We start from the raw sequence: 13513 nt of genomic DNA, 5'->3' as shown, positions 1-13513 counted from the left end.
ATTACCTCCCAGACCTTGAAACTGGTGAGGAAGCTAGGGTGGGCAGGTTGGTGCTGCAAAGCACACCTTCTTTTGCATTAGGGTACAGATTAGGGAGTCTTTCAAAGATGAGGAATCTGTGGGAGTAATGTAACCATTAGAAGAACAAACTTGCCTGCTGATATTCTTTCTGATGAATATGTATCTTCCTCTTACAGATTCCTCATCACCCTTCCTGCCTGACCCACTAAATTGGATGACTGATGAATGTTTACACGTGCTTTTTATTTTTATCCTCAAGTGACGAACCGGCATGTCCCTTGCAGTCTCTGCTTCAAATTATAAAAATGAGGAAATGGTGCATCACAGTCCTGATCCCGCAACTTGCGCATATCGTTATCAAGGGAACATGACAGAGCCGGTCTCTGAGTCATGTGGTGCCACTTGCAGAGAGAACGTTTTCCGGAGCACACTGTCAGGGTAACCATCAAAGATGAAGAATCTGTGGGAGGAATATACCTATTCATCAGATCGAACATTACTGGAATACAAGTAATTTGTTCTTCTGGACTGAATTCCGGCTGTGACATGCAGCAAAGCCACCAGTTTAATGTGTAAGGTTGTTCAATAATCTTTAAATGAAAACAAATAAACATCAAATGTTGTATGTGCGAATTCTCAGACTTGCTGACCTGTAAATTCTGTATATATCCTCAGATCTTCCCACACGTAGTCTCAGAATCGAGGCACCAGGCTTTGCTTTTAATTGGAAATAACCCTAAAATGACAAAATGATATAGTTAGGAAAGGAAAGACAAATAATTCAGTTTATGTGCTTACCTGCCTATCAAGCAGCTAGGGCATTTTTGAAGGCAACTAAGCTTATTAGTCAGACAGTCCTTCTGCATGATGCAGGTGCAACTCCACTTTTTTTATTTTGGGTATGCCAATGGCGGTGCTACATGACCAATGTAGAAGACCAGAGTTAGAATCCTTGATACAATTCCCCTGCCAGAAGGCAATGCCCAGAACAGTGCCCCGCACACACGGTGACATGATTTGACCGTGCTTCCACCCACTTAATAAAGGGCAATATAACTTTACAATGTTTATCTAGGCAATTAAGGGCCTCTCCCACACAATCCAGTAATGACCAAGGATGTGACTTGTTTGCTTTATTTATTTCACGTGAGTCCTTGAAGTTAAACAACTATAAAATAACACTGATAGCCCATATACATATTAAGAGTGGATCCATAAAATATTAGTGCATAGATTGGTTAAAAGGTTGTATACACACCAAGGTGAATTATCTACCTTAAAGATTATTTGCTCTATTTACACCCAAACTGACCCTTAAACCTTGGATTTAATAAAATTTAGAATCCAGCCTATTCCCGCTGACCATTACCCCCAATCAAAGTAGTGGCTTCAAATAAAGACCCTTTATGTTTCACCTTGCACCTCTTAAGACACACAGGATTTCTGCTGCAGTATGGATATTATCAAGTGGGCTACACATGGGGCAACCCTGTCGTATGTCCTCCTGTTCATTGCCAGGATATACCCCCAAAATTCACTTGATCGGATAAGGGGCTTATCATAAAATATCAGTCAGTTTCCCACATTTGCGGCCCATTCAGCAACACACCACTTCTACTCACAGAGGAACACATGCAGAGATGCACCTTGGACAAAGTGACCAGCTGCCACTAGCATTTCCGGTCCCTTAATGATCCATAGTACTCCAGTCATAATTTGCCCTGGAAGGCACTAGAAGTCAGTGGTAACAGATTTCTGCAATCTTTGACTAGCTTTTTTCACCTATTAATATTTAGATCTGTGCTGAATCGAGGGATTCAGTCTCTTCCACCAAGAAGGAGCCCATTCCTGTGAGGTTAGGGAGGTGAGCCCGCTACGCAATAATCTCCCTAAGGGTGGGGTAAGTAGGACCTCACAGGGAGAAACTCCCCTCTTGGGGATAAGGACTCCCCATCCCATGAGGAACTCCCTTCATACTATCCCCCACAGTCCAACATTGCATTACTGACTAAGAAATGTCCTGACTCCTCTTACATATACTGCTGTAATATTATATCAGAAGAAAAACCTGGCACTCTGATGAGCAAGAACATAGAGGGAATAAGCAGTGATTGTCTATTAAACACAGAGACGAATAAGCTGACAAGAGGTATGATGAATGTGTCAAACACAAAAGGAAGGACTTTCCTGAGAAGCCCCAGCAGTGTGTCAATAAAAAAAAAAAGAGGTGGCCTCAGAGAAGCAGGAAGTGAAGCCCAGGAGTTTCAAACTGGCCAGATTAAAAAGGCTGGGAAATCAAGGGAGACACTGCTTCATGCTCTTGAAAGCTGCTACAGAGAAGAAGTGACAGTGGTACGCTGTCCAACCAACTAAGAGGACTAAGTTGGTAAATGTCCCTCGAGGGACGTCCAAGCAGGGCCGAAGAGCTCTCTCCTGTCGGCATGCCATAGTAGCCGCAAGCCAGGAACTGATCCGAGGTTGTCTGTACATAAAAGTTGACCGCAATCCAAGGACTGAAGGAAGAAGGTGGTAACGTAGAAGGCAAACAAGGAGAATCCCCTTCTGTCACCAATAGCGCAGAGACACAGCGAAGCGTATCGGAACCAGAGAAGAAGAGAAACCAGAGAAACAACCTGACCGAGTACGGAAAAGAAGAAAAGAACGGTGATCCGGTGAAGCAGACCCCTGACAATACAGGTAAAGGAGAGAGTGTGAGACAGTGATCCTTCATACTAATCCTAGTGAGGGGCAAAGATATAAGAAGAATAAAGACCACTCAGGGGCCCTGCATACTCGTCCCAGTGAGTGGCAAAGATCTAAGAGTGAAAATCACTCGGAAACCCTACATATTCATTCGTGTGAATTGCCAAGGTATAAAAGAAGAGTGAAGGTCACTTAGGGGCCCTGCATACTCGTCCCAGTTGGCAAGAGTATTACAAGTGTGGGAGTCATACAGAAGTTCATCATAGTCCTAGTGAAGACCAAGAGTAAATAATAAGCATGAGTCAAACAGAGACGTTATCTACATTTCTCAGTGTTAAAAGGAAAAGACTGAAGAGTGCCAAGGGGCTGGGAAGTTCCCTTGAAGGAACTAAATAGGCTATTAGGAAGAATACCCAGAGGCTATTTGAAGATACCTTAATCAAAAGGATTGGAGGTGAAATGCATCCCAGGAGAACGGATTTATTCTCCTGGTCTTTTGTTGTTTTTGTCTTAGTGGTAGGGGCTTGGGTAGCTTAGCTTTTTTTGGATGGAGGACAGACTATTTAGTTGGGGCTTTACAACTTATGACTAGCACCCTAGTAGAGTTACGTTGGGTAGGGAAACCCTTAGCATAAGGAAAGTTGGGCATTTTCTTTATTATTTAAATAAAATTCTTGTGAACATTGGAACATCATTTTCTGCCTCCTTCTTCTGACCTACCACAGATCTCATACCAACATTCTTATTAATCAGTCAGTTTGTCATTAATACATAATGTTAATTTTCTTTCCTGGGCGCCTCACCCATGCATAAATGCATGAACTAGCACCTCTCCAGGGGCCTCTGTCATTATATTATGACCCTGTTAGGGGGCCAGGGATCCTTCCCAATCTGGGGCAAAAGGCTCACAAGGAAAAAAGTCAGATCCAGTTCTGTCCCAAACGGAAGGAGTGGGCCACAGTTCCTGAACCTCTTCACCATGTGCCACGAATGACATCAATTGACCAATGTCATAAGATGCCTCAAGGTGCTCTTTCTGGCCAATGCCCAGAAAGGCACCTTGGAGAAACTAAGAAAACATGGAAAGGAGCAAGAATGATGGAATCAATAACAGCCAGGAATGGACTAGGAACATCTTTGCCAAAAAGATCTGAGACGCCAACCGCAGACGGATCCCACATGAATGGTGGGGCAAAATAAAATGCACTGGGAGTGACGCGAAACTGCATGGCAACAACAGACATAGAAACACTCTCCAAACCGAATTGGCAACAAAACTCGCCAGCACCAGAGGAAAGCCAATGGGAGAAGGAACAACTTACTTACCTGTTACTACTGTTCTCCAGCATAGTTCTGGCATGGATTCACATGCTCATGAATATTCCCTGTTGTCATGCTGGGAATACTCATTAATAAGTAAAGCAGTTTCTCCTTAGCCTGAAAACTGCATTTCTCCTTCAAACCAATCACTGTCCTTTGGGTCATACTGCCCCCATCCAATGACAGTCCTCTCCCTAAGCTCCACCCCTGGTGGCCATATCCAGATTTGGTATAGCACGTAAAGTGGCAGTATGAACCAAGAAGATCCATAGAGGGGAAGGCGGGAGGGTTCGCATGTGAATCCATGCCAGACCCATGCTGACGAAATTAAATGTCTTCACTGCAGTGACTAGAGTACTCCAAGTCTATAATCCCCTTTCCTCCATCGTTGTGGGCGCCCCCAACATGGGATGGTACCGGAACCCTTGGCAGCGAAAAATTGAGTTTCCTCTTTAAATTTAGTATAGCGAGTGGGGGCAGAGCCTGGGGTGTGGGAACACCCGCCAAGGCCCCGCCCTCCGGTGCCTCACCTCAGTCTCCTCTGAACACATCAGACACTTAGATATCTGATATCTGGCTACCCATAGTACATATTAGCCCTTGACAAACTAGCGGGGGGGGGCGGGGCGGTGGGACGCTTGGAGGAAAGTGGACTACGAGTCTTCTAGTCACTACGGTGAGAAAACTTAATTACTCATACGTCCCGTCCCCTTTCCTCCATTCTTATGGGTGATTCCACTGAACAAGAACATGGGGTGGAGCTGTGATAACCTGCCTCATATCTAGGACGAGGCAAAAAGGTTCTGTTAGGGGAGTTTTCCTAAAGTCATAGGGCCTCATTACGAGTCCGGCGATAACCGAGGCGGTAAAACCGCCTGGTTACCGCCGGACTCGTATTACCATTCCGTCTCCGTGATTCCCGGAATTACTGGGGCATTACAACCCCGGTTTTCCGGGAATCACGGAGGCAGAATGGTGTTAATCCCCATTCCCATTGAGTCCTATGGGACTCAATGGGAATGGGGATCATGGAAACACCGGCAGCATCTCGTAATGCTGCCGGTGTTTCCTCGTCCGCCTGCAGGCGGGCGGTGTTAAACCCGCCAGGTCAGACCTGGCGGGAACATCACCTCCTGCCTGCAGGAGTTGTGATCGCCCGGCATGGAAACAACAGTGGCGGCGGGTTTACCGCCACCCTTGTTTCCATACCGGGCGATTTGTAATGAGGCCCATAATGGTAGTAAGACTTTAGTAAGCTATCCCAGTGGTTTGTAGATCTCCAACTCTTAGTATCCGTCTGTACTAACTCAGGACCTTGGTAGAGTGGCAGAGCAGTCAGGCTTATATTAAAAGGAAGATGTGAGCTGTAGGTGAGTACACTGAACCTTAATTTCATTTTAATTTAATTTTGCATTTTTAAAGCGCTCACACAGCCCGCGGGCATCAAGGCGCTGTTAGAGGAATTAGTTGTATTTTAGTTGCGCAATTGGTTTTTATTTTCGTTTTGTTTGTTGCGTATTTATAACGCGCGCGGACTCGGGGATCGAACCTACGTTGCTTCATGTCATCTTGCTTCCAAGGCGCGCAGGTTACTGGTGAGCTATCTTCCCGGGACAAGACTTAGTTAGACAGAGACCAAAGAAACCCTTACACTTATAATTTATACAAAAATATACACCAGAATCACTTTAAATACTTTAGAGCGTTTACACTAGAACACTTCGGAATACTTGAGAGTACACTTCAAAGGACACTTCCACTTTTGTGTTTGTTCGGGGTTACATTTTTAGCAACATTAGAAAGGAAAAAGACAATGTTATCGTATTATCGGTTTTTAGGCGCACCTGCGGTTTATAACAGTTTATAGAGATATACATTTACTCTGCAAACACCTATATTAAAGTTACTTTAAGGGAGGAAAATGGTTAGTGTAACATTAGCTTGGTTCAAGGTTCTAGAAAGGGTTTCTTCACACAGCAAGTCTTTTGAACGCAACCCTAGCTACAGGTAGTTCGGAGAGGGTTTAAAGTCTTGACAAGCAGCAGAACACGAAGAGTTCCAGAGGACATCTTCCAGTCTCTAGTGTTATAGAAAAAGCAGCAAGTTAACAACTAACAAGGGAGACCTGTGAAAGGACTTGATGAAGGGACACAAGCAGCAGCTTGAGTCGAAGGTAAGAGGGAATGACCATGGACACCTCTAGGTGCACTTCAACCCTCGGGAGTGACTTCTTGGAATCAGGTAAGCAATACCTTTTTCCACATAGTACCTTAGGTTAGAAGAAAATGTTTGTGCTGGATGCTCCGTGATGTTGCAGCTCTGGACCCAACCTACGGATTCCTTGGTCTGATGACTGAAGGCAGGACAATGGACGAGATCTCTCAGCAGCAGTCTCGAGGGAGGACCTGCGGCACGACTTTCAGCAACTTCTTGGTTCACTCTGCGGTTTTGACACCTTTTCGGCAGCACCAACAAAGGACATGGATCGTCCGGTCAATCTTCTTCGCTTCCTGCTGTTCCGCACTCTGGTGACGGGGTCTTGGCGAGTTGGATCGGATCTCTGGAGTGTCCTTACGGGTTCAGCAAAGATTTGGACGGATTCGCCATTTCCACAATGATGCACTCGAAATGGGCAGCAGTTCTCCTGGTATTGGGGTTCGGAAGCTCTGGAAACTACTAGGACCTCGGGAGATGGCTCAATTCAAAATGAGTCCTGGGACTGGTTGTTCCCACCAGCCAAAGGGAAGGAGTCCTTTTTGGAGCTCCTCGGTTGCATAGAAAACGGGGTCAGGACAGCAGTGGCCGCTTCACAGTGTTGCAAAGGGTCTGCAGGCGTCTCTGGTTGTCTTCTTCGGTTACTTCAGCTTCCAGTGGGCGGCTTGCTTTAACACTCCAGAAGCCTAACCTTTTATACAGTTCCAGCACAAACTCCTCTGCAATCTCAGCATTTACTGAAAGGCACGTTTGGCTGTCCAATCAGGGCAGCCAGACCCCCTGGGGGAGCTGGTCTGATTCAGGCATTCTGGCAGACAACCAACAGAGGGGTGGAGGACTCCTCCCCCACTTCCTACCTGCCCAGACACTCTGGAGCCTAGGCCGGGATACCCAAGGGTTCTCGCCAAAGGCAAAACACACATACTGACCTCCCCCTCCCAGAGTGGTAGAAGGGCCAACAAAGAACAACCGCGCTAGTAATGGCGAAAAAAGAAAGGAGGCCCCAAGTTAGTACTTGGGTGTCCCTATTGTGCACTAACAAGGCTATGGACATAGCCTGCGGTATAAAAATTACACAATAGTTGGTAGAACACGTCCACTGCCACCAGACATAACTAGGAGATTATCCATGTGACTAAAAAGTCACTCCAGTAGAGAGAAGGGGGATACTAGGTATCCCTTTGGTACTCCACTGAAGGTGTTGTGTGCCAATCTCTCAGACTAGGTTTTGGGAGAGGTACTAAAGGCTACAGATAAATAATCTTAAAGGAGGACCCTGAGGGTATAGCCAAGCAAAACTGGGCTGAGCTGTGTGCTGCAGTAGTAAAAACACAGATGCCTTTAAGAGCTACGGAGCAGACAGACTCCATAGTATAGGCAGAATACAAAGACTAGAGTTCCAAAAGACAAAGCCCACAAGAATGAATGAGTGGAAAAAGGCTCCACTCATTCAGGATTTAAAGAAAAAGGTTCAGCAGTCCAGCAAAAAGTGCTGGGGGTCTCACTAGGAGAGGGGATGAAGCATACAAACGATAAATCTGCCCAACAGGTTCTTCAGAACCACCTGACCAAATTCTGCATCGCGCTTGGAGCTGGTGTCCAGTAAGTAGTGCTTACATAAGGCTGACGGTGTGGCCAAGAAGCTGACTTTTGATGACATCCCAAGAAGCATGTCTCTGAAACACAACAGCCATGGGCGGAGCTCTGACCAAAAGGGCATGAATTCCCTCAGGAACAGGTTTGCGCATGGCCGTTTACGCCTCCGAGATAGCCTGAACCATCCAACGGGCGATGGAAGCCTTGGAAGCCGGAGAGCCGGGAAGAAGTCACCAAATGTCACAAACAATGCCTTGGGCTTCCTGAAGGGTTTCGTCCGAGAGAGAGGAAACTTGAGGACCCTCTTTGACGTCCAAAGAATGCATGGCTCTCTCTGCCTCCGACTGCCGGTTCACAAAGAATACAGACAGGCAGATCGCTTGATTCAGAGGAAATGGAGACACCAACTTGCCCAACAAGTTTGGTTGAGTGTGCAAGATGACCTTGTAATTGTGAAACCTGTTGAAAGGCTTACACAAGGACAATGCCTGCAGCTCACCAACCCTGCACGCAGAGGGGAGAGCTGCCAGTAAAACAGTCTTCAGTGTCACCAAGCAGATGTCCACAGAGACCATTGGCTCAAAAGGCTTACGCTGCAAAGCTGCAAGAACCACACTGAGATCCCAGACAGGGACTAGCCTATGCACTGGAGGAAAAAGTCTCGCCAACCCCATAAAATCCTTAACCACTGTGTTGGCCGCAGAAACCACATGGCTCAGGAATTCTTGTAAGCCCCCAATGGATGCCAAAAATGTGCAGCACGGTATGTTTATAGTTTTTTTGTTTGTTTCGTAAGTAAAAAAAAAAAGGGTTTAAAAAAAACGGGGGGGTTGGGCAGGGAACCCCTCACCCCCATTAAACATTTTTTTTTTTTAAAAAGACATTCGAGATTTATTTTAGGCAAAATGTTTTCGACTTAAGGGCATTCGAAAAAATCACTATAAAGCGTGCAGCACGTATCCACTTGAGCTACAGACTGAGCCAGGTGTGCTGAAAAAGACATAGGACAGGTGACAGGGTTCAGACATTTGTTACAAGCGCAAAGGCAGAACCGAGTCCATTTACTCTTATACTGGGACCAAGTCGAGGGGCTCCTGGCCTGCTGAATGATGTCGCAGTTGTCATCCAAAAATTGAGCATGCTTAAGCGTCAGTTGGTCGGGTACCAGGCCGCCAGCGCCAGCTTGGCCGAGTCCGGATGTTTCACCACCGTGTCCTGCTGCATCATGAATCCCATGCTGGAAATCAGGAGGTGGACGGGACTCTGGGAGCACAACTGCAGCAGATCAGAAAACCAGGGCCTCGAAGGCCATTGGGAGGCAATGAGGATGAGGCTGCAAACCACTGAAGCCCGAAACGTGCGAAGGGTCTGCTGGAGCAGAGGGGTGGGTGGGAACGCATAACACCTGCGGCCATGCCAACAGATATGGAAGGCATCTCCCAGAGAACCCCTACCCCGTCCTATCCATGAAGCAAACTGGGGGCACTTTGAATTCAGAGGGGATGCAAACAAATACAGGGCCGCGAACCCCCAACGCTGAACAGGGGCAACAAGGTATGAAATGCCCACTCATAGGTGTTGAACCCAGGCAACTCAGCTGATCTGCTTCTGCATTGGCGTCCCCCGGGAGGCGCACTGCTAAAATCAAAACTCCCTCCATCAGGGCCCATTCCCAAATCGAGACTGGAAAGGGGGGGGGGGGGAGGTGTGGTTGCTACCCTGCTTGGTCAGGTAAAACACTGTAGTACATTTGTCCATCCCTGTCCTGACCAGAACAGACTTGTCCCTCATGAGGGGCAAAAATGCCTTGAGGGACAGGCCCACTGCTCTGAGCTTGAACAGATTGATATGCAGGAGGGCTTCCATCCTGGACCATGCTCCATGAATCGCGTAGCCCTCCAGAGAAGCCCCATAGCCTGAAAGAGAGGAGTCCGTTGTTACCACCAAGTTGGGCTGCGATCGGGTGAAGGGGTCTCCCACTGAAACACTGCCATCCGTGAGTCACCAGCGAAGATCGGGCATCAGGATCAGAATGTTCTGGAACCACCATGATGAGGTGGTCATGGAAACACCTGTCGAAGGGTAGTGTTCCAACACAACCCTAGGAAGACCAGTTCCTGAGATGGGCACACCTGTGACTTCATCTGGTTGAGGGAGAACCCTAGCTGATGAAGGAAATCCACCAATCTCTGGCTGGAGAGCACCACCCCTTCGGGTGACCCTATCCTCACCAGCCAGTCGTCCAAATAAGGGTACAGATGACGGCCCTCTAAGTGGAGAAGGCCTGCCACTGCATTCATCAACTTTGTGAAGACACGAGGTGTCGAGTTCAGGCTGAAGGGCAGCTCCTTGTACTGAAAGTGGTACGGTATCATTGTGAAACACAGAAATTTCTGATGTGGTTGGTATATGGGAACATGCAGGGCCTCATCCTTGAGGTCCAGGGAACACATCAAGTCCCCTGCACACAGAGACAGCAACAGTAATCATCTTGAAGCGTTCCAGCGGTAAAGACAGATTTAGGTCTGCGTTACCTGCCTTTGACGTCACTGCATTTTGACATCAGAAGTGGGAGCAAATGAGGGGGGGGCGGAAAAACCTGCATGATGTCCTCTGCTGCTTTCTCCTGTTGTCACTGGGTGACCTGTCAGGCCTCTGTGTACCACAGTCCTGGAACTCTTTGAAGCCAGAGAAGGTGCAGCGCTTGCACTCGGTCCTGCCCTGGGAATGAGAGAAGGATTTCTGACCTGGTTATGTCAGGATGGCCAAGGACTTGGGGGTTTGAGTGAAAGTTTCCTACTTTGTCAACTCATCGGTTGATGAATGGAAAAGGTCCACACGCTCAAAGGGCAGATCCAGGATCCAGTCCTGCACTTCAGAAGAAAACCTAGTGGCGTGCATCCATGCCATCCTTCTCATATCAAGCCCAAGGCACAGCCCTCTGCTGGCTGTGTCGATGTGGGAGACCCACGCCAAGACTCCATGAGGTCCTGTGCAATGGCCCAGGCATCTGTCAGCCTGTCCTTGAAGGATGCCAGCTTGTCCGAAGGTAGGTCGGGCAGAAATTCCCTGATCTCCGGCCACAGCTTCTGGTTAGCCGTGGCCAAAAGGGCGTCTGTGCTGGCTTGTCGCAGATGCAGTCCTGAGATGGAATAACAATTTCCCAAAGACTTTGTCCTCCTTGGAGAGGCAACTGGAGGTGAATCCCGTGGAGGAAGACGACGAAGATGATGGTTTAGAATACAAGAATACAAGGCCACAGCCACCATAGAGGAATGGGGCTGCGGATGGGAGGCAATGAGGATTGGCTCCTCGTCCATCAGCCTAAACATGCTGTCCAGCTTCTTGATCATCTGGGCGTTGGCCCTGGGCTTCTCCCAGACCTTCCACGCCACCTGCACGAAATCCTTCTGGAGGGGCATGCCAGACCTGATCATGGTGCGTTTCTCCAAGACCTCTGGCTAGCATGCCCGACTCCTGGGGGACCATCGGGAAGAGGGACCCCCAAGAACTCCACCAAACCGTGAAGGTGGTCATGAAAGCCCTTAACAGATGCTGAAGGCTCGTTGTCCTGGGCATCATTGTCATTGTTGTCATCGTCCCCCAAATCTCCTTTTTCACAGGCCGAGGGGAATCCGGGCCCTGGGACATAGGTGCCAGTGGGGTCCCCCCAGGTCCAGAGATGCAGACAGGTCCAACAGCTGTTGAGGGAGAGGCGTTGGTGGTTCAGGAGGAGGTGGAGGGGTCAGAACGACGGAAAGGGCCTGAACCGGTGGACGAACGGGAGGAGTACCCAGAGGAGGGTGCCGGGGCGGCACCTCCTGCGAGATTACCTCCTTCACAATGTCCTTTAGGAGCCCCTTCATCTGAAGGCAAAGCATGAGGAACCGCTCAAAGAAGCGGTCCTCACAAGCCACTGGGTCGTTGGGCCTGGCCCTCCGAGGTGCTGGGCCTCCACTCCTTGTCAAAGCGCTGAGGCACCTCATGCTTGTAGCCGCATGGCTGTGATGGGTAGATGTCTTCCTGAGGGGATCAGAAGCCTGTACCGTAGGATCCACTGCTGCTTCCAGAAGGAAGGGGGCTGGGATAATCCTGCAAAGCCCATTCGATGGGGGAAAGCACTGGCGGGCCCTGAGCTGGATCCAAGAGGGACGCCTGCCTGTCAGGCTCTGCCACATGCCGCTCCACCATTTAGAAACCTTGCGCCACGCCCTGGGCCAAGAGAGGCCAGAGACGAAAGGATACATCAATACAGCTCGAGTCTTGCACCCGAAGTGGAGGCGTCCACCTCAGAGATCACACTGGTAGGCGTAGAGACCTCAGAGAGCTCCGTTAAGCTGGACGCCCTCGGCACCTCTGCTGGTAGCCGTGCTGGATCTAGCCGAGGACAGACTCTTGGAGGTGGCACTAGACGATCCCTTACCGCCTGGGGCAGAAGAGGAGGATGAACTTTATCGTGCTTCCGAGGACAGCTTAGGAGCCGGGAGCCGGGAGCCGGTAGCCAGGATGGCCTCAGGTCTGTCCCAGGAGCACCCAGAAGAGCCCCGGGGTTCCTCGGCTTGGGAGCCGGTAGCCTTTAGAGGCCTTGGGCCTGCCAGAATCTGAATCGGAGGAACCCTGATCCGGGGGAACCCCGGGGAAGGAGTCGCATGCTGAACAGAGGGCCTACCTTGTCTTGACGAGAGGTACTGGAGACCAAGTCCTTAAGGTGAGGGGAGGAGAAGTGTGGAAGATCTCCCTCCAATGCAACAAACGATTCGTCAATGCCCTGTGCCGAACATGAGTCGCAGCGGTGGTCGGGCCCCAAACACTCAAAATTAAACTAGCAGTACCAAAGGCTCATCGAAATGGAATTCTGAAGAGACCTTCGGCATAAAGGTGGGGTGGGGCCACAGCACCACCCTTGTAGCGTGGAAAGACAAATATGGCTGCTTGCAAGAGAGGGCCTGGATCTCCCTGACCGAGGTGATGGCCATCAAAAAAAGCAGTCATCCACGAGAGAAACTTCAAAGGGGCTTAATGCATTGGTTCAAAAGGGACCCCCATGAGCTTAGTCAAAACGACATTGAGCTCTGGAGCAGAAGCCTTCACTGGTGGAAAAGTCCTGAAAAGGACTTTGAGGAATTCCTTGATGAGCCTTTGCGACCACAGGGATGGCTTACCAGGTGTCCTGGTACAACAGGATATGGCAGCCAGGTGCATCTTGATCGAGGTGTGAGCCTTGGACAGGGAAAAGCAGCTATGGGAGTAGCTGCAGAGCGGTGACTCGCAGCAGCGTAATTTTCAGAGTCCTGCACCACTCTGATAAGCATCTCTTCTTGTGGCTGTAGCATGGCAACGAAGAGGACGCTCTGGCCATGGCCAGGATCTTCATGCATTACAGCGGTAGTGAATAGTGCCCGCACTCTAGGGCTGCCGGAGCCAGGCCATGAGGCTCAGCGATGCTGTGTCACAGTGCAGTATTGTTCTGTTTTCTCTGGAGAGATCGGGAAGTGGAGGCAGCCGGATGGATGGAGCCACTGGCAGAGAGCATCTGGGTACCATTTCTGCCGTGGCCACGTCAAAGCTAGGCGTATTATCCTGCAATGATATTGTCTGAGTGTGTTGATCACATGTAGCAGGAGCGGGATCGGGGGAAAGGCATACAGGAAGAGCCCTC

At 49.1% G+C, this 13513-nt stretch overlaps 1 protein-coding gene across 3 annotated transcripts in view; it reads right to left on the bottom strand.

The window, feature by feature from the left end:
• UGGT1 (UDP-glucose glycoprotein glucosyltransferase 1) overlaps positions 1-13513 on the bottom strand; it is a 2047742-nt gene that overhangs the window by 370819 nt on the left and 1663410 nt on the right. For all 3 annotated transcript variants that reach the window (XM_069617855.1, XM_069617854.1, XM_069617856.1), the window contains one exon: positions 672-757. In XM_069617855.1, the coding sequence (XP_069473956.1) occupies positions 672-757 (86 nt within the window). The remainder of the gene's footprint in view (positions 1-671; positions 758-13513) is intronic.

The sequence above is a fragment of the Ambystoma mexicanum genome, chromosome 10, assembly GCF_040938575.1.
Source record: "Ambystoma mexicanum isolate Mex_15411 chromosome 10, UKY_AmexF1_1, whole genome shotgun sequence".
NCBI classification, from domain to species: domain Eukaryota; kingdom Metazoa; phylum Chordata; class Amphibia; order Caudata; family Ambystomatidae; genus Ambystoma; species Ambystoma mexicanum.
This window is presented reverse-complemented; position numbering and strand designations above follow the sequence as displayed.